Source organism: Larimichthys crocea, chromosome XIII (genome assembly GCF_000972845.2).
Source record: "Larimichthys crocea isolate SSNF chromosome XIII, L_crocea_2.0, whole genome shotgun sequence".
Taxonomy (NCBI): Eukaryota; Metazoa; Chordata; class Actinopteri; family Sciaenidae; genus Larimichthys; species Larimichthys crocea.
This window is the reverse complement of record NC_040023.1, coordinates 12,503,318-12,529,582: the sequence shown is the minus strand read 5'-3', so window position 1 is coordinate 12,529,582 and position 26,265 is coordinate 12,503,318. Positions and strand designations below refer to the sequence as shown.

Below are 26,265 nucleotides of genomic sequence, written 5' to 3'. Positions count from 1 at the left end.
CACCTGTAATTGTTTGATCATTTTGATTGTGAAACTACTTTACTTACTTTTTTCATTTTTAATGTGAAAAACAAATAAAATATAAAGAAAGACATGTTTGATTCATTTATGACAGTGGATTCAGGAAATCCTGACATCCCGACAGGATCAGGAGGACGTTTATTGTTTATTAAGTATCAAGATGAAGTGCAAGATAAATATAAAGCAATTATTTTTCTGTCTCTGAATAGTTTACAGTTAATTCAGCAGAATAATTTAAAAATGTTCCAATAAAATAATGTTTATGCACAATTCAGCAGTCCTTGGTGCTGTCTATGTGTTGCTTTAACCTGTCTGGGATCTGAGCAATCACCCATGCCTCACTTAATTGATCATTGGCCATTGATAAGATCCCTGAGGGTTAAATGCTTCACACAAGATCCCACATGCAGGAGCTTTCTAATCTGCATTAACTGATTCGTGTGCAGCAGAAACAAGCTGTAAACACAACACAGACCCACTATAACCAAACCAGTAAAGTTAAGGACCAAATCCAAACAGTGTCAGAGTTGTTGTTTATTCGATTTACAGAAAGCTGTTGCCGTTGATATGATTTTGTCAAAGGTCGCGTTGTGAAATCTTTGGGTCAGCACTGCTGAACTTGGCTCCTTCAACTCTTTCTCTCTTGTCAACAGTCCTCTTAGTGATTGATGGTTATTACCAAGTTATTAAAGAAGGTCAAAGTTCACAGAGTCAAGAAGTTCAAGAATGGGCGACAGTAAGTCAAGTGGAGGGCAGTACAGTAGGTGCTGTTATAATATTTACCCTCAGTTTCGTTTTTCATCACTGAGAATTGCTGATAGTTGAAGTTGAAAAAAGTTTGATCTTTTTCAGCTTTATTTTTATTATAAAGTGAACACAGCGTTGCTTCAGGTTCAGGCTCATGAGCTCCTCAACACTTGTAGTTAGGACAGACTTCACTCCTCCAGCTCACACTTTTTCTCACTTCTGTCATGATTAAATCCTCTCCTCTTGTCTCAGTGATAAGTAGGACAGGATGACATTCCTGAAAATTCCAGGAGGATTTTAGAGAATGCCAGGTGAGTGGCTTTTGACTCTGAGCTTGTAGAGACACATTCAACGCAAACAGAGAAGAAGACCGACTCTGTGTTACGCTGTGCCAAGATGCACGGAAGATTTGTTCGCTGTGTTGCAGGTCTCCCAGCAACATCATGTTCCATAACACAGGACAATTTTAGCATTACCCATATGAAATAATGTCTATATTTATTCAGTTATAGAAACAAAACAAAAATTAGAAAACAACCTGAGAATGTGGAGTAAAGGACACCATGGACCAGCTGGAGAAACCATCACACGTCACCAACCATTAAAAACATTAGAGAATGCAAAATAAGAAACATTGAAATATATAAGTGGAAATCATTAGAACCCAATACAAACTATTATAAATCATAACATCTAACAATAGAAGCCACAAGGAGCCATCATAAACCTTTATTAACCTGTAGAAACATCATATCTAACAACAGAATCACACCATAATAGACTACAGTAGAAACATTTTCAGACTGCAGTGTTAGATGTCATCATGAAGCTGGAACATTGTAGAAAGTGAAATAAATCACCAGAAAGCAGCACAAGCTGCAACAGATTGGAATGTAAACCATTGGCCAACATCAAAAATCCATTGGACACCACCGTCTAATCACATCACCCATCAACATGTGATGGAAACCATTAAAATAACAATAACAGCTTGTACTGCAGACCAGTAGAAACAAATTATGATCATTTCTCATGTTTTTTAATCGATACTTTGAGGATTCTTCTAGTGGTTTCTGGGAAGGTCAGAGCTTTGATCTATTATTAATTTAACTTATTAAATTCACTGTCATAATGAAGAGAACATGCAAAGGCCGGTAGGGCAAGGTTACGCCTTGACATAGCTGAGACATGGATCATCATGCAAATCAGAGGCAACTAATGAGTGTGATGATTGTCTGTCATCAGTGGTTAAAGTGGATAACGATGTCGTGAACCAAAAAAAAACACCTACAGTCCCAGAACACAACATTAAGATTGAAGACATTGCTGACACGACACTCTATTCCCCGGTGTACTGCTCAGATCACGGCAGAAGTGTTGACAGCTCGAGATGACAGAGGTGCAATGAAGCACGGCATTGCCGCTGCAGCTGCAAATCTGTGTTTCGAGAATGATTTTGGTCGCCCTAACATCAACGCCATCGTCGACTTGATGTGATGTGATTGTAGTGGACGGCTCGATAAATGGAATGCAAACAAGTGGCTGCTGTGGTGAGCATGTTGAATCCCAAAAAAACAAAAGAGCAAATGTAAGAGTCCACAGAAATACCCTTGAGATGTCATGTGGTTGTGTTGTGAGGCTAGCAGGTACAAATATGACTGAATGTGAAGCAGGCCTTGCTGGGACATGTACACTATCCATTCTGGTGTTTAGCTGTTGACAGAAGTTATATTTCCTTTTATCCAAGACTCACACTCATTATTCCCTGGATCATGTTGCAAAGTCTTGCAGTTCACATAGACTTCAGGAACCTGCCTAGTCTCATTTGGACAACATGAATACATGTACGCCTACAGTTTATGCTTATGTCCAGTGTTCATGTTAAGCTTCAGGCCTAACACATGAATGTCTCTCTTTACTCGACACACTAAAACTGACATTGAACATCTCATCTGACTTTGACTAAAACAGTATGAACATTTTTTTTTAAAGATGTTGGATTATTCCTTTAATGTGCTGCAGGACCTGGTTGCACTGTGGAAGTCAGTTGTGCATCAAAACATAAGAAGAAGTCTTAAACATGAAGAAACATGTTTCAGTTTATCAGACTGTTAATATGATGCATCATATCGTTGACGTTTAATATTAAGAAACTCATAATTTATATAAGAGAGTCCCTAACAGAACACTTTCCTTGTACTGCCTCCTGCTGGTAAAACCAAGGAACACCTTCATATGTGTGATCAACCCATCAAACTCTCTGTAGTCGAGGCTGCATGGGCTCTGTTTTGACATGACAGTAATTATATTAAGTGCTTTAGGAGGAGTACTTGAAGGTAACATAAAACTTATTTCTAACCCCGTCCTTCATGACCAGCCAGTACTCATTAAACTTAAAGGTTGTAGTGTTACAGTGTCGGCAGCAGAATCACAATAAAGATGGAAAATAGAATAAGACATTAACAGTCACATTACAAGTCCAGCTTAACCTAAATTTAAAGGGCCAGTCTGACTTTATAGAGGTCCATGAATTTAACTGAGTGCACTGTGGCAGTATCTCCTTTTGGCAGGAACCTACCTTTAATAGTTAGGAAAATTAATGCTGGCAAGTTTTATATGATCCACTTCACACTGACTTTTTATGCAGTAGATGAGGAGATTTAAAGAGAGAGAAGCCCATCAAATATACTCTCAGTGAGACCCTAAGTTCTCACTGAGAGATAGATGAATGTCGTCCCTTCTTCTTTTTTCCATTATGTTCCATGCATCCATCTCTTTCCTTTATGGTGGCACACATCGTTATTTTCTATTCAGCTACAATCATGTTGTTCTGTAAGTGTACCTGAGACTCTCTGCAGGTGAACAGGGTCATCATTTTGGTTTCATCAGGAAGAGAAATAGAATTTGAGTTCATCTGAGTTCAGTCGGTTTGTCTGTCGTCACATGATTAAGTCTCGAGTCTCAAATTCGATAGCAAAGCACTGTGTCCACTATTAGACTGAAAATGTTCAGTGTGAGTCAGTATTTCCAAAAGCAACAGTTAATTTACCCTTTTAAAGAAACGCAAACCTGTTTTACATGAGAGGTGAGTCATAACTTTAACAACAGCCCATAATGTATGATTTGATTTCACGCCAGCAACAGTTAAGTGTTTATTTTTGTTATGTTGCTTTTAGTGCCCATTGCTTTAAGTAGCTTTTAGTGCTTTTAGTGTAAAGTCTATGTGTTTTTGTTGTTTTGTTAATATCACACCATGAATCACTGTAAATCTGAATAGATGTTAGTCGAAACCCGGCCCAGAAAATGATGAATTTTATTAGTATATAGTTTTTCTGACATTGAAGCTACAGTACTCACAGTAATGTATGAACAGTTGAGTTTAATAATCTGAGTTTAAGAAGCTTTGAGGTGCATTACCCTGTAGAAATATACACAAATAGACTGAAAACTCAGGATGACAAACCATGAAACTGAAGGTCTGAAGGGAACAGAACAGAATTTTACTGTTAAATATTTATGATTATGATAAAACGAGCGGCTTCAGAGGCCTCCAGTTCTACTGTTGGTTAAAGGCTACATGGTCAGCAAACAAACCTATAATGACTGAGGTGCAGAGAAACAGAGTGCCTCACCTTCAGCAGACAGAAGTCCATTATTCATTCAAGGCTCTGCACTATCTGAGAGATAAGTACGGCCGTGCATCCGAAGCTGCAGCTCTGTGTGGACGTTACAATGTTGCTCCAGAACATCTGAAGGATTTCAAGGCCCATTATAGTGTGCCGGTGTGAATTTATAATTAAACAGTGAAAGCGTTTGAAAGCAGAGTTTGTATAAGCAGGAAAAAACACACAGAACAGACTCATTCTGGTCTGATTTGATGGATGTGATTTGAAAGCTGTGGCCTCGTTTAACCCGACAGAAAGCTGTCATTCTAACATTTATATTTTAGAGGGTTTCCATTCTTTTTATATGATCCTCACTTTTAGTTGTTTTTTTTTACAATGAGCCACCTGCCCAGAACAGAGAGAGGCGTATTAAAAGTAGCCCTGAGGGGAGTCATGCAGCTCGTAGCCAAGGGTCACAAAAATACACATTTTGTCCCCGCAGCCTCCCCGCACATTTTTCTGTTGCCTCGCCTCGCATTAAACTTGGTAAAAGGAATGAATAGCTGCAGGGTTGGATGGTGAATGAAGCGGGAAACACCCATCAGCCCGCTGCAAGTCTCAACTGAGAGGAGACCCACGAGCACAGTCAAGCTGGCCAGAGACAGATGCAGAGAGACAGGAAGTCAGACCACTGTGTTCAAACTAAGACTGTCATCATGAATGAATACGCTGTGTATTTAACCCATTCATACAGTGACACGTTGGAGCTGAGGTTGATATGTTTGGTTCATGGCTTATTACATTAAAGATGATTTGTGTGCAGCAGTCTGATGCTGACTTAATGCCAAGCAAAACATGTATGTGCATGTAGCCTAAAGTTGGATGTTTTTGCCCTTTTCACATGAGAGTTAATGTACGTTCAGCAGTACACGGTCTCTAAAAGTCAGACACAAATGACATGCAGTTCTGACATTGGAGAAAAGGTTTTTATTAGTGCGATTCATTTTAAACAATTTAAAAAATAATGCAATTAACATGGTTTTGTTAACTTCCGGTGGCGGCTGACCCATAACACGGACTTTTAGGGGGAACATTTCATTTTAAAAAGTTGCCCGACGCCTCGTTGGACAAAAACAAGGCAATTTGCACAGTTTGCAAAGCCGAATTTAAATTCCACAGAAGTGACACGACTTTAACATATCACCTCAAAGCAAAACACCCTGCTGAAATTACCTCCACGGGAGTCAGTATATTTCCTTATTCTTGCTTTTTTCTATTTGCACTGTGCTTATGTGCACCTTAAGCCAATAAAATGAATGAATTTAAATATACTTTCTCTGTGTTTATTCTACATTAATTTGATCATTTTACATAAATAAATATTAATTATAAGCTTCAGTCTCAGAAAAATGCATTTAATTTATTGATACATTTATTGATAAATTAATCGCGATTAATTACAGAAATTTTTGCGATTAATCAGTTAAATTTTTTTTAATCGATTGACAGCCCTAGTTTTTTTTACAAGTTTAAAATGACTTATTAATTAAGTAACATTAAGTAACGCTGGGCATCAATGTTTGTACCCACCAGTTGATGTGCAAATCTAATTTTAATATTATTTAAATATACTTAAAATGCTTTCAACAGCATTAAAACTCTTGTTCAGGACACATTTGGATTCAAAATGACACCAGTATTGTGATTTTTCGTAACATTTTGTTCATATTTGTCAGAAATGTTTCCATAAAGCACAACACTGTTGAAAACTATCAGGCTCTTTGCTGTTTTATATAATAATAATAACGCGTAGCTGCAGCTATATATAACGATAATGTAACAAAATGCAGTAAACTTAATTAATGAAGCTGTTAGCATCCCGCCACAAGAGGGGATGAATACATAATTTATGCTAATTAGAACGCAGGAGGGATCTGATTGGCTGAGAAAAACCGCAGTGGGAGCAGGAGCCAATACCGTTGATGACCTTGCCGCAGTGGGCGTGGCTTTAAAAACCGTTAATTTTCGTATATTTGAAATTAGTTCAGATAAAGTGAACCGTTAAAGATTAATTACGGTTCAACCTCGAAGACAAGGATGATATTTAAAGGTCAGAGTGCTTTTCAGTTTGTTTCTGACAAAATATGAACTATAACTATTAACTGTAAATAATTTCTGACCTAGATAATGTTCGCTAAATGGCTAAGATAGCCAGCTAATAACCGTAGGGTAGCTAAAACGTTTTAGCTTAGCCTAGCGGTAAATTCACATTTATTGGTTTTAAAGTGATTAAAGTCAGAACCGAGTTACTAATTAATGTAACCTGTAATATTACAATATTTCTTAAAAGTATCATTTTGAGGTATTAGCACACTTTTTAAAAAGCATTAGACTTGAAATAGCTTCGATAAAAACAGAAAAAAAAAAAACGTATTTATGTGTTTGTTAATTTTCTAAATTGGGTTTGGGTGTAAGAAGCGATAACGTTAGTGAACAGGGACTTTATTTTGAAACTCCTGGCCGGTAGTGTGTCGTGCCGCTCGGTCTAGCTTTGCCTCCCGTGTGTCGACAGGCAGCGGAGAGTTGTCAGTGGATTGGCTGGTGCAGCGGGTCAGAGTCGCTTTGGGGTCTACTGTGCTACTCATACAGCCGCCCGGAGGAGAGGAACCGTATGATCTGAGAAGGTAGATCTGCGTTTTATTCACACACACACACACACACACACACACACACACACACACACACACACATCTGCCTCCTCTCTCTTCACCTCACCTCGCGGTGATCCGTGCGTACTTGTGCAGGCTGCAGGTCTCACCTGTGCTCGGTTCAATTAAGGGAAACTTCTGCTCCTTTTTATTGACTGCAAACTTAAAGTAGTTTGTGATGTTGGGATCTGTTTTAAGTGTTTTCCTCTGCAGCGATTGAGCGTGCAACAACCTGCGCTTACTTCTGTCAGCCCTGATTGATCCGGTAGGTGTGAAGAAATAACAACAAATATATGTTCATCTTGATCCCATAGTGCAGGATAGAAGTGTATAGGAATATAACAAGCTCCAGACTATATAAAAGCGGATATTCTGCAGGTTTATTAGAAATGTATAGGTGCTATAATGTCTTTGTAAACTCACTACAGTGTGCTACAGTCATGCTGAAAGTCCCTGAGGGAATATTTTGTGGGTATTGTAGTGATATTTCTTAAAGTAGTCTGAGGCAGGGCTGCTGTTGACAGAGCTATAATTCTAACCCAGTTTTTTTAACCACAAGCATAGCTTGCCTGACACTGACATGGTGAAAATTCCAAGTTATAATAGTCAGAGATATCAATAAATTATTGAAAATTGCCTGAGATGAAAAGTTGGCTGCAGCAGTAGTTGGAAACAAAAGGAGAGGGTGTGTCCGGGGTTATTACATCCTTCCAGATGCAGACTGGAAGTCTTCCCTGAGATGCATCAGATGCAGGTGTTGTAATGATCGTACAGTCGCCTCCAGGTACTAAAAAACACATCAACAGTTATTTTCATTAAATCCGACGACTTGTTTCTCGGACAGGTTTGAGAAAACGGAGCAATTAAAGGTGACAGCCATGTTACTCACTGCACCCCCGGGCTCCTGCAGGCAGCAATGTGCTTTATGTTTGATGCAGCAGGAAGACTTGCATGTGACACTAGTCATAGTCAAAATGCAACTTTCTTGATTCAAGCAAAAGAGACTTTCATTTGAAAAATATGAATCTAGCAGTTTAATCCAAGAATCAATCATTTAAAACTGTAAATTAAGAGATTTGATGGGAGCAGTGATGTAGGTGAACTGACCAGACATGAATGTCTATGAAAATCTCCAGTTCAACATTTTTTAAAACATTTTTGTCAGTTAATTAAATGTTCTTTTCATATATACTTCCAGGAACACAAGAAATATGATCAGAATTGATTTAAGTTGCCTCAATATTGCAACATAATTTAGGATAACGTGCTTCTACAGTACCAAATGTTCCTATTTGATCTCATCTCCTTCCTCAAACCTTGCTCATATATTCCCTTTTCTTCCCTCTCTCCTTGTCTCCTTCCTCACCTGGCTTGCTCGTTCCTTCTACATCTTTTTACCTTCTTCCTCTGTATCTCTCTCCTGTCTCATTTTCCACTTCTCCTCCTCCTCCTTCCTCATCTGTCTTTTTCCTTTCTCCCTGTCTCTCACTCGTTTTTTTTCATCATTTCTTCCTCCGTCTCCTGCAGGTGTGTCGTGTCCTCCTGTCTGCTGCTATCAGGATGCAGTTCTCAGTCAGACTGAGCCTCTCCCTGCTGGGCTTCGTCCTCGTCTCTCTGTTCCCTCAGCCTGCACGGGGCCAAGGTAAGTACCTCCACGAGCCTGCTTTCCACTTAAAGACCAGTGTGGTCAACGAGGCCAACAGGGGGTTTAGCACACAGCTACATGGGACCAAACATGGCCAGCAGGGCTAATCATGGTGTTTCTTAGTGGTACCCCACAGGGCAACCCAGAGCTTTCAACACAGTGCTGAACTGTTCATGGTTTTTCATTCTATGTCTATGCAGTGCTCTCTACATTGGTGCCAAATACCAAATGGGAACAGCAGGAGTCCCCACAGGGACAGCATTGTCCTCTCAGAAGCCGGGTTTGGAGGTTGTGTCTGGAGGTCAGCTGATAGTGGATTTTAAAGACCAATATACTAACGATAGTTTAGAGCAGGGAGAAGCAGATAGCTCATTAATTGTCTAATTTTAGTTGATGAATGGTGGGTCCATGGATTAATTAATTTAAAGGATGGAGTCAGAGAATAATCCGATTCTGTAGAACGAGCTAACTATGAATGATGGACCTTTTGGCTCAATGCCAGGTGAGCTAATCAACCACCAGTCTCAGGAGAGACCAGGTCTGGTCCACTGGTGAGTAGGTACACACACATGCATAGATATTCCCTGAGGTGTGTGTGTGTGTGACGCAGTGAAGAATGTGTTGATAGCCACTGATCACTAAAGTGGTGGAGTCTGTGCAGCCATCAGCCACTATCTGAGCCAGTTTCCTCCAATAAAACCCCAATAATGACGATTGATTGGTGCTGATTGATCAACCTCTAGTTGTGTCCATGATGACTGTGATCTTCAATACAACCACAACCTGAGGCCTTCGACTTCGAGTCCAATCAGGACTTCCCATTTTGGTGTGGATCAGGGTCAGTGATGCCTCCCACATCAGGACCAGACAAAGCTGTGAACAGTTTGACCACTTACTTGAAAAGCGATTTGTTTGTTTCCACAATGAAATCTGTCACCGCTCTTCAGCTCTCAGCTTTCTAATAAAGATCGGCAGCTCATTGCTAGCTCGGTAAACTTCCCTGTGGCCTTGTTGTGGAAATGCAGGTATCATCCTTTGTACTCAGTGTTCGACTCAGCAGGTTAATTTATATGTCACAGTTTTGATGTGCAGCTTTGCTCAGAAGAAATTGACTTTTATTTAGAAGTATTCATTTTTATTTAATTCATGCTTTTATTGTGCATTTACATGTGTCTGTCTGTCTCAAAGGGAAAAGCCTTGATGCCAAAATCATATTGACTGTTACTGTTAGCTGTCACCTCTGTAAGAAACCCACGTGTTATTTAACGCATTGATTTTGGGCTGTTGTAACAGATTTCTGTGTGACTCAGGTTATACACAGTTTAAATCTCATTCTCATCTTTCAAATTAAGAAAAACGTTTGTCTGCTAAATGTGAAATTAACTCACTAACTCTGTAGAAGACTTCATTTGTTAACTCGACAGTGTGTCATCACAGCGCCTCACTGTCTTTAAGACTAGAGCTCTTCATGTTCTCTCTGACACTCTTCACCCTGTTTAACTTAATCAACAATTAACACATGACCTCACTCATTATCTCATTAACAGAGAGAGAGTCCTCTTAACACCATTATGATCATTAACAATCTTATACATTCCTTTCTCCTCAGTAGATCTCCTCTGGAGGAATGCTAATGATTGATTGATATTCATGATGAGCCGTGCTCAGAGACTGCACAGAAGCTCTGACTGGATCTAAGATCTGTTTATAATCTTAATGTGTTTGTTGTCACATGTGGTGTGAGAATGTGGGGAAATATGGAATACACGCAAAGATTGATGTGTTGCTGTTGCACAGTAAGGTATTTATGCTGCACCCAAACACACTTAGCATCTGCCAACTTCCAAAGGTTGTTGGCAGTGCTAAACTTAAAACAGGACTGAACCTGCTCAGTGCCGCGGTGCTGACAGTGCTGTAACCATACAGTCAGCAGAGGAGCTGATACTGTGCCATACCATAATAGCAGATTAGAGGTCTGAAAGGTCAGGATGCAAGCCAATTAGCTCACCAGCGCTATACTATACTATACATTGCTTTCAGACATTGAGGTTAGCCCTCTGTCTGCTGGCAAGTGATACTGGTGTTCTGCCTTTTGATTGGCTGACCAACTTTTACCATACACTACATTTTACTATATCCACACGCTCTCCTTCCATTGTGTAATCATTTAAATACGTCAGCCTGACAGAGAGTTTTTTAACACTCTGTACACTCTCTGTACTCTGCATCGAAAACATCAGCATTCATGTTTTCAGGTGATTAGAGAATAATGAAATTATAGGTGTAGTGGCTCGTCTGGTGGAAAAATGACAAGTGATTAATTGATTATAAAAGTTATCGATTGACTAATCAGTTATTTGAACTACTGTTTCACTTCTAAGTGAGAACACGTTTATGAGTCTGACAGAACATTCACAGCCTGACGACAACAGAACAAGTCTGTCACAATGAGGACTGGCCAGTTTTTGGCCAGAGTGCGAGTGAACTGACAGCAACCACAGCATTCCTCGGCGTGGAGGCCATAGTGTGCTAGCCTCGGCTACACCAGTGACCCAGGAAGACCTGAGGAGTTACGATCAGCTTGGAGAGCGGCCACTGAGAAAGTCCTCAGCTCTGAGGTGTCAGATTATTAGACGAAACAAAAGAAACAAAGAAACTTATGGCCTGATTTTTATGAAACTTGGAAGGGGCCTGTTAAAGTTTGGAGCAGCGAGATAAGTCAGTTTTAATACAGACATATCTATGGCACGGCATAGAAGGCTGGACTCCTGGTCTGTGCTCTAGTTAAGTAAGTCTGTAGTCATGTCTTAGGTTACTCCCTAACCCGACACCAGTCATGAAATCCCTGTTAAAAAGGTGAAAAGTCAAAGAATGATTTCAGTGACTTCGCTCAGGCTTTGTCGGAGCTTCTCATGTTTTCTTTTCCTCCAGAACTAATGAACGAATTATCTGCAGGATTCTGTAGCCGGAGGGGAAACAGGCGAGGGGAATGTGGTCAAATGTCAGTGCTGCTCAGTGGTACTTTACTAGGTGACATGTTCTAGTTTCATTCAGAGAAACTACTGACATGCCAGTGAACATAATGAGAGGCTGTGAGAAAAATAATTGGATCTCCAAATTTTAACATGATGAAGATAAACATAAGAATGTTTGAATCAGTAGAGACTGGGAGCTTTAGTTTGACAGCGTACGTGGGAAAAATACAACGTGCACCTGTGAAAATCAATAATGAAGTGATAATGATTCAGGGATATTGATGTAATGCTCTCAGAGAGTTTGCTCTCAGCAACGACAACTTTGTCTAAAGACATGTTTGAAAGCCCAAAGCCACTCAAAGAGTTTGACTGTTTTATACACTCTGCTCAGCATAAAGTCCTCTGGATTCTCCTTCTCTCACTGATAATTTAAAACTCACTCGAAACTTTGCAACTTGCGGCACGGTGCGTGTGACGGACTCTTCCCCAACCCTCGGCAGCCGTCGTCTCGACTGTTTGCACAAGACGAGAATTAAGTTCCCATATCGACATGCGAGGCCTTTTGTCTTCAGCAGGCTGTTTGCTCAGCATCCAATACTTGTCTCTGCGTGAGGATACAATCTCAGAGAAGATCCATGGCTTGTGAGTGTGTGTGTGTGTGTGTGTGCTGCTGCAAAGGAACATGCAGGTTTTCTAAAGAAGTGTGTGAGCTTTTTATTTGCATACACCAGAGCGCATAACCTTGATTCGCGGACAGAGTAACATGCATATGCATACACACGCGAACAACACACAATCAGCACACGTCGACTACGCTATAAACACAGAGGTGCGAAATCTGCTTCTCGAATCATTTGGGATTTGAGCGGCTCTCTCCCGACGACAAAGAACGTCCTTTGTTTCCGAGACAGAGAACTAAACCCCGAGCCGAAATCCCTTGCAGCCCTCATTCTCATCCCCAGGTTGGTGAGAAAATTGGTACAGTATTCCTTATGTGTGTTTGTATATAAATATATTTGCCTGCTGTTGAATGCGCCGGTTTCACATTCTCTCACATTGAAATCAGGATTATCCTTCCTGTGCTGAACTCAAGTTTCTTTGCATACCTACACGAGTAGCCTGCAGATAATGACATGCGAAAAGAGGCGGTTCACCCCAAAACGCTGCAGAGGTGTTTGCTGATAGGTCTTATCAGCGCCACTAAATCCTGCATTGTGGAGAAAGCTGCAGGGAAGAAGTGGATAAATCAGCTGAAGAAAAAGAGACACACTCTTCAAATCTGTGCCGTCTTTGTACCATGTGTGGCACATCACAAAAATGTGCTATTGTTTAAACATCCATATATATATCATGACCATGTGTCATACACAGAGGCGGCATGTACGCAGAGTTCTAAAAGGTGAACTCTATAGTCCTCATTCTTGGTTTTGGGTGAACCTTCCATTTAAGCGTCTTGTTTATTGTGCACCAGAGCGTCAGAGCTCTACCAGGCGTCACTCACAGTGTAGGTATTTAAAGAAGTCGGCAACAGCAGATGGCTCACCTCATAATGAGGACACAAACACATGAACGCGTTTGTGGTTTTCATATTTTATTTTTCACCCCCTGGCCTTTTTTTTTTTCATAGTTAACTAAATTAGACTGGGGAATGTGTTGCTTCAAGATACATATTTATTATCTGGGATTTGGCTCTGCCGGTGTGAAAATGATGGGGTGTTGTGGTTGTTGACCCTGGAAATGTGGTTTTTGGCATTGCAGTGCTTTACAGTGGTCTTCTTCCAGTGTTTTAAGCCCGTGTCTTAATGTGAAAACACAACAACACTGCGTGGGAGCTTAGTGAAATACGATCATCCTTGTGTCTACTTGGAGTTCCACTGACACAGTGTTGTTGACTTTTCTGAGGGTTTATACACAGGTCAAGGCCATTGTAAAGTGTATTTGGATATTGTGCAGCTCAGTGGATCTAGTCACTCTGTGTTGTACATCTAAACATTCCTGCTTCGGACAGGAGAGGAATAGTAAACAGATGCTATTCCAGTGCCTTTCCCTTTGGTGCCCTTTGTTCTTTTTCTCCTTGCAGTTAAAAGGAAGTCACATTCACCTTTTTGTCATCCTCTTCTTACCCCTGACGACAATTTCAAAGCACAGAGACGCAGAAAGGAAAGAAAATGAGATCAGAACTGGGAGGGATCAGATAGAGGGACAGACAAGGAGATGGAGATGAAGAGAGAATATAAGCTTGAGAAAATGAATAAAGGGGAATAATACCGACAGAAAAGTGTGCCTAGAGGCGTCAGACAGGGCCAACAACTAATCAGGATGAGAGGTAGGGGCGTCACTTTGATGCTGACGTTAAGTGGAACCCAGAAGAAGACCTGTCGTATCCCCACAGAGATAAACACAATGGAGGCTCGTCAATACACGAGGAAGATGAGGATGAGGAGAATGTGACTTTGCTATTTAATGTGACATCTGTGGAAGCTAATCTCTCTGATGTGTATCCTCCTGCTTGGATGAGATACAATTTATCAGCCTTTTTTTCTTCACTAACTGTTAAAAAACACAGATGGAGCGACTGCCTCTGCATCGCCATAACTCTGGAGGGAGTTCAGTCTCACTTAATTCAGTCACAGTTGTGTTAGTGGATGAACGACAGCGCAGAAGTAAAACAGACGGCGAGCACATTCTATAAAACATCCTGAGCTCGATTTCTGTCTTTAATCTGTTAACAGCAGCAGTTTATTGTGTTATCACTGCACGTGGACACATCTCTAAATCTAAGTAGACTTTTTATTATCAACTCTTGACTGAACAAAATTGAACTCCATCCATTGTTATGAACGTAATCCACTAATACTGATGACAGCAGTTTTTCTAATAGTGAGATAAAAATGTTTGAGGAATGCACGGTGCATGACAGGGATCTCGTATTCATCCGTTCATCATTCAAATACGTACAGCATGTTTCAAACTGACAGTTATTGTGTAAAGCTGTTTGTTCTGTTGTTTCTCTGTCCAGTTTCATCGCCAAGGCGCTTTCGTGCTAAAATCCTGAGCCCCACCAAGCTGAATGTGTCATGGAAAGAGCCCAAAGGAGAGTTTGAAAGCTACATGGTCATTTACAGCACACAGCCAGGTAAGAGCCAGCACTGACCTGCAGAAGTGCTCTGAGAAACTCTGAGAAATGTTTCCTTTACTCGAACGATTGTCGTGACTCTTTCATCAATATAAGATGAAGAGTAAGACGGGATGTGGTTCAGTCCAGACTGTTCTTGAAATGTTACAAACAGATTTAGGTAGAATTTATTATAAGCATGAGTTCAGATTTTCATGAGGATCCAGATGTATGATTTCAGACTTCAAGTGTAAAGTTTGAGTGTTTCAAATCTCTGCTTCAGGAATGATTCATTCATAACAAACAAGCTGTGAAAGATCAGAAAAACAAAAAATTCAACCTGGACGATCAAACTTTGGTTTGACGCTTCAGATTTTAGTTGGTATTCTTCAGAGCTGGTCACATGACGTGTTTGTGTCTGAACCACAGTTATTCAGATGAATCTACAGTCACAGCATTACTACAGGCGTGGTTTACCCCTCAGTGTGTGTGTGTGTGTGTGTGTGTGTGACGACGAGTATGAGAAGTGTTTGCCCTAAATAACAATGGCAGCTGCTAAAGAGGTTAGCATAGGTGCTGCTGGAGTTTGACTACGTGATCTGATTGGTTGAGACAGACGGTGATAGACAGGTTGGTTCATGGTTCACTTCTCAGATGGTTCTGTGTAACATCTGGTGCCATCAGGTTGGTGGAGCTTTGGTCTAACCTTTTAGTTTAACACTTTTCCTGTACAGTCCTGTACAGCCTCTGTGATAGATTGGTTGTCTAGTGCCTTGCTCAAGGGCTCCCCTGCAGTCATTACCACAGGATGATGGTTCATTAAAGAAGGCCTCCGTCAGTATTTGTACATGACGTTGTGTGTTAATGTGGAACCCAGATGGAACTGATGGAAAGAGATTTGTTGTAGGATGACAAACAGAATGCATTCAGGTCAGTACAGTTTGTCTGTTCACAAATCATCTTAACTACGAGGCAAAAATTTTAGTTATGCACACAGGAGCAGAGTGGTTGGACTTCTTCCCCCCGAGGGAGAACAAATCAACCTTTTTATGCGGGTTTCACCTGCACGCTGGTTCATAACTCAATCCTGAGAGAACGAGACGTGTGTGATATAACTGATACCAGGGCTGTTCAGGTGCCCGCCGTGGATACCTGTGGCTGAACGCTGCAGACGCATTTTGGATTTATTGATAAAGGCTTCCACATTAGTGAAATTACTTAAGCTCGTTGAGCATTGGTGTGGAAGGCGCAGTGTGTCGTTCAGAGTGTTGTCTATGGGTGTGGAAGAAGTGCTCAGATTCACTTCAGGTGTTATTTCTAGTCAGGTGAGTGTAGAGGAGTGCTGCCCTGAGACTTCTGAATCAAACCCATTAAAATCAGAGCAATCTCTCAGTACAGTTATCTTTGAACAAAGCCAGGTGAATGACTCGAACCTCAGTGAGTTTATCTTCAGAGAAACTGGCCTGGATTCTGTTCTAAACAACACACACATTATGATCTGTGGGTGTTTTGCTCTAAGAAATTCATTCTATGTCACAGGCTGTAATCACAGTTATAAAGTGAGAATGTAAGTACATAAATATATTTATGTCATGAGCTGCTCTGTGATTATAATCATAAGGACTATCATTCACTTTTAAAACTTGGCAGGTTTTTATTGCGCTGAGTAAGAGTAGTTGCAATGCAGTTGACTGTTTTATCTCTTTTTTTATTTTAATTATCTCTTTGCTTTATGACCTTTTCACTGCTGCTCTGGTGTAATTAGAGCATTTCATTTCCACCAGTTCAAACTGTTGTTGTTGGTTTTGAGGAGAGGTTAACCTTCACAGTCAGTTAGTCTTTCAACATGACATTTTTCTCATTAATACAAACGAAATCATTTTTTTCTACTTGTTGTCGAGCGGCTCCATAAAAAACAGTTTTGAAAATGTCGGCCCCGACAGGGAGCAGCTGAAGAAGGCTGTGTGTGCTTTTAGTGTCGGATCTTCCAACAACTGTTGAACATGAAAATGTTCATCTATAGCTGTACTAATGTTTGATTTCTATACAACACCACTGGATTTAAAGCATGTTCTAATTTCACACTGCTCAGTTTCACCTCACAGTGCTGACAGGTACACGTCAGCACACTTCATGTTGTTGTTATAGTGTTGTTGTAGTGAAAATAGTTACCCAGGTATGCAGTGCTGTTGAACACATGCAGTGTTTGCCTTACAGGAATACTAAAGCAGACAGGGTTTTCTCATCATTTCTCTTTTTTGTTCAATTCTTTCCTTTCTGCTCTGATGTCGTTCTCAATGGGAAAAATAACCAGTGTGAGGATGTGTTTTATTGCAGTGGGAAAAGGTGGAGCTGCATGTACAGCTGTAAAACTGTCCTTTACTCCTGTTACTGTGCTGACGGAAAGCTTCAAGAATTCATTCTGTGAAGGACTTGTAATTATAGAACACTTAAAAAGATTCCCAGAGTAGGTTGTGAGGCCCAGCAGGGGTCCTTCAGTGAGTTTGTGGAGATTTCACTTTTATTTTTCCGCTCTAGACACTAAAAACAATAAAAGAACAATATACTGTGTAAGAAAGACAGCTTGAAGCGGCATCACGTAGAAATTGGTATTTTTGCCTTTCAGCGCCTCCAGTTTCAGAGTGTAATACTACTGTGGTAAATATGGAACTATGGATAAATGTTCCTTTGTTTAATGCAAGCAAAGACTTCATATCAATTCTGTTTTCTTAAGATTGCCTTGTGGACTGTGGATTACTTCTACCTTTGGTCGATATAAATGACCTCTTTCTGTATGTAGGCACATCACAACATATAAATAATACCGGCATGTTGCTTCACAGCATCACTCAAGGTCAAAAACTAGCAGAGCATCTTTAAGAAAGGTGTCTTTAGCCTTTTCATCACTGTCACCAACTGATTCCACAGCGAGATACGGGAATGAGTTAAACTTGATGAAAGGGATGTTTGTTGTCTGTGTTGTTGGTCTGTGGCTCTCGGCTGACTGCATTACTGAACAGAAAGATTGATTCACGAGCTGTTTTTGACTCTTCAAGGTCGTGTATGCACAGCCAAATATGATGTCAGGTGCATTGGCAAAAAGATGTGAAAATATGCAAACAAGCTGAATAGATGCTCTCAGAAAAGATTTATAATGTTTGGACATCAGGAAATGTTTTTATTAGGTAATATTCATTATGTAAACCTGATTCATATGAAGTATGTACGCAACAAGTTATTTACAATATTTAGATGAAAGATGAAACATTCACTGGGGTGAAGTCGAATTCTGAACCCAATGAGAGAAAGAATGTCTGAAAATAGTGATGCAGTAAAAAGAATTAAATGCTAAATGTTACTAAGACACCTGGGATAGACCTGGTCCCATCTGCATATTGTCGTAATGATTGGTCCGACCTGGGAGTTGGTGCTGAATATTTCCTGATGAAGTTTAATCATTTTTAAACATTGTTACTCACCATGATTAATCGTCTTTTTGGGAGCACATATTTAGCATACAGGCATCATTTTCTCTAGAGACTGTTACTGAGTCGGCAGAGGTGCAGGCCGCCAGGATTTACCGTCTTTGTGTTTTTTTTTTATTTACCTGTACGCTGCTGGATGCATCATTTCATTGTGGCCTGAAGTTTGAAGGTGAAGTCAACCTCTGCTACTACAGCTGCTTTCAGCCAGCGGCAGAGTAAACCTGTAGCTTTTGGTATGGCTCGGCTGTCTGTTTGATCACAGTAATGGAGAAAATGTCAGATAAGATGCAGTAAGCACAGGCAGCCATCCCCCTAACACCGTGAGGGAGAGTCGAATGGATGGAGGGAATATAAAAAGAAGGAGATACTCGAGGGTAGGATGAAAGATGGAGCTGGAGAGGCATGGAGAGACAGTAAATGAAAAGAGCAATGTTGGCTACAGATAAATAAAAAGTAAAGCAGGTGGAAAGTGACAGATGCAGACAAAATCTGATGTGTAGCTTCTATCAAAGAACAAAAATATGATTCTGCTCTGGTTTCCTTTTCTGGTGACTAAGTTAAAGGTTTGCCTCAGGCCATACATTTTTCTGCTAACACAGGGAGCTCCTAACCAGTGAGAAGCGTTTCTCTTTTGTCATACGATGTAAAGGCTTTAACAGTAACTGTAGAAAGCTTTACTGCCTTTTTCATATTCTTAAAGATATTCAAATTGGCTTGACATTCTCACCAAAGCACGATGACCTCATTTCTGAGACATGCCCACACAGCTCACTTTGCAACATGTTGCCTTTGGGTAGTGCTCAGTTTGGAAGAAAAAATCAGATTTAAAAAGTACGGAAGTGGAAATAGCTACGTGCCTCTCGGGCCGTGCGAGGGAGGTGAACAACGAGAACCATCATCTTCTCACTTTAGGCAACTGGTATCAGCATGAGTGTAATGAAGGTGGAAAAGCTGTGATGGAGTGGTAGTTCATTTTCTTTAACAGTGGGGAGTTTCTGTAGAGCTCTGCTGGACCGTTTAATTGAGCTTGTCTTTTTTTTCTGGTGGAAGTCATGACTCATACTTTGTCATAGTTTGAAACACGTACAGACAGAGGCAACATACAGAACACGTGAAGTAAAGTTTGTACTTCAAAGACAAACTGATTATTATTTAATGAGTCTGTACTGTGGAAACATTGATGGAGATCTTTGTCACTCAAGAGTGTGGAGAAAGTTCCTGATTTAAAAAGTGTGATAGCAGGTTTGTTTTTGTGTTGACAGGCAGGAGCAGATGGTGGACGTACGTTTTTGAATCAATCATTTTTACATAATGAAATTGGCTTTGATAACTGACAATTTAAGAAGATTTATTGATCCCAACTGGAACATTTGTTCTGTAGCAGCAGCAAAAAGTTAAATAACCGAGCAGCAGGCGAAATGATAAATTGAATTTAGATACACAAAAAAGCAAAAAAAAGAATTCATCATAAACTCTGAAACTAATTTGCATGTGATGATCTTGGACTTCTCAGTATCAAAGTCAATATATGTGGACATGATGGGCTCTGTCAAAGCCAGGAAATGGAAACCTACGCTTCTCAAGTCAGTGAGCAAACTGCTGACTTCTGCCAAACCTTCTGCTGCTACAACAGCAATTCACATTTGGCAGGATTAAATGCTGAATACATATCTTTTTAATTTGATTGATCATTCGATTTTATTTTTTTAGATATTTTTATATTACATTTTTGTTCATAGTCTTGGTTCCCTCTTGTCTTTGCTGCAGTGATGAACTGTCGCCACCTCAGGCATTAATAAAGTTAATCTTTTCTCCGCTCAGCCTGTGATGCCACAGGGCTTTGAAATATTTTCTTTTCTGCGCAGTTCAAGCTGTCATTTTTTAAAACATATTTAGAAATAGTTTGAGGCCATTTGTGAACACATAGAGGTGTGTAGGAAGTACACATGCATTAGATATGGACTGTTCAAGAACTGGAGGTCATTAAATTCTCTATTGCAAGCCTGTCCTTGAACATGACGTCGTCTTGGCTGGGTATTGTGTTTTTTTTTTTGTTTGTTTTTTAATCAGTTTTTTAATACAAATGCTCTTGTCAGTATAGCAGAGATATTTACATTAATATAGTCAAGAAATGGGAAGACCTAGAAGGAGGGAAACCAGGTCGAAGCTCCTTCTTCAGAACCTTCTGTATTTCAAACAAGACACCGCTCCAATATTTTTATATTTTTGTATTTTACACAGGATCAGAAACAGTGAGTAAGATCACCGGCTGGGTTTTGTTAAAAAATGTTGAATTCTTTGAGTTCGATGCAGGTTTCTGAACAATAATATAAAGGAAGTCTAGTCAATTCCATACTAGTGGTAACTGATAAAAGCAGCTATTAACCACTGTCTCGCTGGCTAACGGCGTTAGTTCCTTGGTTAAAGAGCAATTCACCAACCTGACCCGTAAAAGCATTTAGAGAAACCTTTTAGTGGTAATTAAGGTACAGAAGGTGGTGATTCATGTACCTGCAGATGTAGTTCTGTCGTCAGTCTGAGTCAGAAGTGTCCAAGTCTTCATGGACACAAAGAACAGAAGTGAAATACAGTTTATTATACATAAATATAGTACTGTAGGTTGAGCCTGCTTGCTCATCATTACTAAAGAGCGCTCTGTGAATGTGGAAGTAGCTGAAAAAAGTGACTTACGGGAAGTTATTAGACGTTATCTTTGTACAGAATTCTTTCATTCTAAGAAACTTGGAAACTAAAGTGACCTTTCCTTCCTGTCACTTCAACTTTAAATATGTCTTTTTTCCTCCTTCCTCCTGTTTTTTTCAGCTCTTATTCGTTTTCCATCACCTCATAGTCTGTCACCTTTTGTTTTTCTTCCTATTGATCCTCATGTTGTTGTTCCGGGCCGACAGTTTAAGTGCAGGTCAAGTGTTCTTCCAAAAACAAAAGTCCACAATTCATTGTCACTGGATGTCTCACAGATGGATATTTCCTTGTAACACGAGTCTGTAACATTTGACATGCAGCGGGTTAAGGGCTCCATCTCCTGAAGACAGACAAAAGGAGTTCAGTTCACAGGCTTAATTGCTCCTTGAGGAATAAAAAGTTCTTCGATCGCAGTCTGCACATCTTTACTCAGCTAAAATGCTGAAAATGTCTGTTGTGAATTTAGGTGAACATACTTACACGGATATTACTGCAGTTGTGATCCCTGCAAAATGATTGTCAGCAGACAATGTAAATTATCCTGAAGCAGCTGTTTTTATTATAAGGAGAGAGGTACAATGGAGGAAAAGACAATGAAAACTTGTACTGAGGAAAAAACTGTTAATGCTCCAGCTTTGTGTTTCCAAAGGTATCCAAAGCAGAAGGTTGGTGTTCATCTTTTTTTTTATAATGAACAGCAGTTCTCCTGATGTGACTAAAAGCAGGAATGAATGTATCCTTTTTGATACCTTTCTGTCTCATTCTTCTCTGCCCCAAAGCTTTAATGAAAAAGCCATTCTTTGTCACTGGTGACACATATCCTCATTACGATCAGTGAGCAGGAAGAATTCATTTTTGGTTTGTTGTCTCCAGGCTTTTTGTTGACACTGAGAAGATTGAAAATGGCTAGATTTTTCAACTAGAGGTCGACCAATAGTGAATTTATAAAGGCCGATATAATAACCAAGGTTTGTAGCAGGACACAGTTGACAGCAGATTAGCTGCCACCAATTATTTGACTTTATTAAAACTGTTGAACTGGACAGTGAAGCTAAACCTACATGCTGTATATAAATATGGAAATTAATGTCAAAATAACTGAAATCTAAAAGCTATTGTTTTAAAGTCAGTAATTGCAGTTAAGAAGACAGATATTATAATGTAGGGTGTAGCCAACGATGAGTTGGTTTGCCAGTTTTAATTATCAGTCAACAATACAATGGATTTATGTCTTTTAATATAAGGTCTTTTAACTATCACTAAAAACAGGTTTCACCAGCAAACAACAAGAAGCACAGAGTCCACCACAGTGTGTTACAATCAACTCCTCTTCAGGGTTATATCCTCGGAAATGTTCCTAGCTTGAGACTCCATACAACCCAACTGTTGACCAATAAAAATAAACCTACCTCTTGTGTCTAATAGTCTGACCAGTGCGCTGCTGTCAACTTCAGAACCGGGCTGCCTCGGAGCCAGGCGGTTTAATGTTTGCTCCACAGAAGTAATTAAGTTAGAGGATGGAGTTGGAGAATAAACCGATTCTGTAGAACAACAGGGAGAACTGTGAATTACTTTTGGCTCGCTGCAATGCACTGGCAGACTAATCATCCATCACTCTCAGGAGGGACCGGTTCTGGTCCACCGGATCAGTAAATGCGTCCTTTTTGGTTTAAAACGCTGGCATAGATATTCCCAGAGTTGACCAATGGTTGTGTGTGTGCTTCCAGGCAGCGATCGCTGCGTCATATCTCTGTGGGATTGGTGGAGGCTGTGCAGAGAGAGAGACGGGGAATGACACAGGTCGGATTTGAACCCCGGGCTTTGCAGCACATGGGGCGGCTGCTCTACCAACTGAGCTGAATACCGCCCCACCATTGGCCACTTTCCTCCTTCCTGAATCAGTTGACCTCAAGTTTTAACTGTGTCAATCCCACAATGCTTTGCAAAGTAATTAGCTTTTTCTGTCTAATCATCAGACTTGAGCTGAGTGTTTGTTCTTCTCTTACCCTGAACAGGTGGAGAGCAGACGGAGGTTCAGGTGTCGAAGAAGGAAACAAAGTTGCTCATCGAGGACTTTGACCCCTCTAAAGAATACAACTTTAAGATAATTGCAGTCAGTGGAAAACAGCAGAGCAAACCGCTTCAGGCCAAGCATGAAGGTAAGAGACCTTCACTGAGGCAAATCTTCAACCCTCAGTGGTACGACTCCTCTGATGAGCGGCTGTGAAGGCTCATGCAAGCGCTGTTAGGTTGTTGCTGCCTGTTGTTCCAGAACCTGTCTTCAGTTTACTGCTGAACTTACATCAAGCTGCATTTCTGGCTCCAATCAGTGATACCACAGCGGGTGTTTTTCCATCGGCTGTGATTGGCACAGTAGCTGCTGTGACATCACTGATTGGGGTGTGTCCGTAACAACAACATGCCTGAAAGTTTGAACTCGCAGAGAGAGAGAGAGTGTTGGATTTCTGTGTGCTGTTTATTTGGCTAATGCTGTTGGAGCTGTGTGGTTGGTGGAGAGGATGGAGCAGGAAATAATTCAAACAGCAACAACACCACAAACAACAACAGCAGCAGCAGCACGCCTGAGCTCATTGTTGTGGTTGTGAATATGAAAATATGTCAAGTGAGTTGTTTACTTTAGTTGTCATACTGTGCTTCAGGAGCAGAGAAATACTCCACACACTCCAGGAGTTTTAATGCAGAAATGTGTGTGTGTGTCTCCCCCAGACGTTTATTCATGTCAGGCTGGAAACTCGAGACTCGGCTTTAAGAATACCACGCTGCTCTTCGACAATAAAGAGTCACATGATCTCCTGTGCTTACAAATGTTTGGCTGTTGTTGCTCCACTGAATGAACAACATTGTATACACTGTATAAACACAGTAACACATCAGTGGTGCTCTAAACATCATCGCTGCTGTTTGTGCAGCATTAGATATTAAAATCTGCAATGGCAGTCAAGCATAAAGTCACAGTGGTCCTGGTGTCATTGTATTTGTGTCATTGCTAGGCGGGCTGATATTTTATTTTTTAGCAAAACATCAATCTCCTACAACAAAGTGAAATATATTAAGGTGCCAAGATAAAATAATGAAGAGCCAACGTGTTTTCTAAACCATCGCTGACGATTCTCTGAGATCCCCAGGACCTAAACTTTAATCACACTGTGTCTAATTGATTAAAGTCAGTAATGTTTTGATGTTGTTCTGCAGTTGATGCCACTTGGCTCGTTTCTTACATAAAAGCTTAAACCTGCTCATATTTAACAGTTATCAGGTATCTATTCAGGTCGATTCTATTCTCAACACTTGTTCTGTCTTCTCTTAAATGCTGAGCACTGTTTCTCTTCTCCTTTCCTCTCACTCATCATTAATTCTCGAATTATGTGTTATTTCCAACAGCTCAGCGATCAGGCGTCGAGATAGTTCAGTCCCAGAGGACACAAGACAGCGGTGTCACGCAGGAGAACAACGAGATCTCAGAAGGTAAGATCCATGGCGGGGAAACAGGAGGCAAACCAGGCGAACAAAAACACTGAAACGGAAAAGATTGACGCATCCGGCTGTTGCCAGTCTCTGGTCGTTTGGATTTACGACCCCTTCTACAAGAGCAGAGGAAGATTTTTTTTTTTTAATGCCATGTCAGCAAGACAACCTGTCAGTCTTCAAGACCAACTTTGAACAGGAAAGTAAGAAAAGTGTCCTGTAACCACGTTTTTACAAATTGGAGAAGACATCGCTGCAGACTTCTCTGTTCTCGCTTCACTTCTCTTTTGGGAAGAAGAAGTTTTAAAAGGATTGCCCCAACACTGGCATGAAGCTATCATTTTTAATAATCACCTTTTCAGGATGAGATTTTGACTGAAAACAGGTAGGTGGAAGATGAAAAGACCTCACTGCTGGAGCCTGTAAATCAGAGACCGGTCCTGTCCTTTCTGTTTGTCTTTTCTGGACACAGCCATTTCCTGATATTTTATGACTGTGAATGTCTGCGAATGCTCCTGCTCTCACACAGCGATTATCATTGAGCCTTGTTCCCGAGAAAATGGAGCAAAAGGAAATGAAATGCTGAGAAAAATGGAGTTCAAGCAAGAGCCTGCAACAATCAGGAAATGAGTGGAGAGACGAGTGTGGTAAACAAGCCTATTATAATTTTGAAAGTGATTGTGAACGCTCATGCTGAGGTGCACAATCAGACACCACATGGAAAAAACAGGAAACAAGGAGACAACCAGGTAAGCCTACAGCTCATACTACAAAGCACAGATAGAACCACCACACAGATTTACTCCTGAAATATCTCAAAGCTCGGGGCTGATGTATTGAAAGATCTTTCCTCTGTTTTGTTCTCCTGTATGTGTTTATTATGGTGGACGAAATATTGGAAACATTTTTGACTAGCAGCCATGATCATATTTTAATTTGTCTTCATTAAAAAGCAAAAAAATAATTCAATAAACTTTTTGTTCACCTCACTGTTTTGTTGACTTAAACCTGATGTTTAGCCGTGTTCCTTTGCAGCTTCTGAAAATGTGATGTGTCCCTTTGTGTGAGTGCTGTTGTGTTTTTGCAGCCTTGAAATGGAGGAATGGTGTTAATGATGGTGCAGATGGGACTTCTGGCAGACGCTTAGCCGCCGTCTCAAACCCAAATTACAGCTTCTGCTCTCAAAACCGTCACAATGGGATAAATACTTCCCAGTTCAAATCTTTTGGTGTCTAAATTTACTTTATAGTGCGTCTCAATCAGCCTCAGCCCAGTTATTACATCGCTACCTGCGTCATGTTTCTGTTGCAGCATCGTTAGATTTCCTTTTGATGAAATTGTGCTCTTCAGTTTGTGTTTTTGTCTGGCTTCAGAACGAAAGAAATATTCAACGTTTGCAACAGAACTTGAGCTCTCTCCTCACTGCAAATCTCATTTCACTTCATCACCTCAGCACTTCCCATGTAATTATAGCCTGAATCTTCTAAATGGGGATTTTATTCTTCTCTCAGCAGCACCAGACCTCGCCAGGAGAGGTTTGGTGATTGGTGATTTTTTTTCCCCCCTCTAGACGGCAGAAACTTTATAAACCTGTCAGGATTTCTCTCTACTTCTACCTTAAATGACATAGCCTACAGTATGCTAAGTAAACTCTGACAACCCGAGGTCATTTTAATCCTGTCAGAGGTTTCATGCAATTACAGCTTTTCTCACGTGGTACCTGAGCCGTGTAACCAGCTGTGTTGGAGTGTGGCTGCATCATTCCATGAAACTGT

General features: G+C 40.5%; 1 protein-coding gene across 6 annotated transcripts in view; it reads left to right on the top strand.

Moving 5' to 3' along the window:
• Nucleotides 1-6,374: 6,374 nt before the first annotated feature.
• The window catches only part of col14a1b (collagen, type XIV, alpha 1b), a 130,765-nt gene continuing 110,874 nt past the window's right edge, over nucleotides 6,375-26,265 (top strand). For 4 of the 6 annotated variants that reach the window (XR_003463533.1, XM_027286559.1, XM_027286558.1 and 1 more), the window contains exons 1-6: nucleotides 6,375-6,483; nucleotides 6,946-7,057; nucleotides 8,609-8,723; nucleotides 14,721-14,837; nucleotides 23,020-23,163; nucleotides 24,407-24,490. Coding sequence is in view for 4 of the 6 variants with exons in the window: in XM_027286559.1 (XP_027142360.1) it covers nucleotides 8,642-8,723; nucleotides 14,721-14,837; nucleotides 23,020-23,163; nucleotides 24,407-24,490 (427 nt within the window). In the remaining 2 variants the exon portion in view is untranslated. Of the gene's footprint in view, nucleotides 6,484-6,945; nucleotides 7,058-8,608; nucleotides 8,724-14,720; nucleotides 14,838-23,019; nucleotides 23,164-24,406; nucleotides 24,491-24,688; nucleotides 25,240-26,265 lie in introns of those variants that run through there. The other 2 variants (XM_027286561.1, XM_027286562.1) reach the window with 2 other exon arrangements.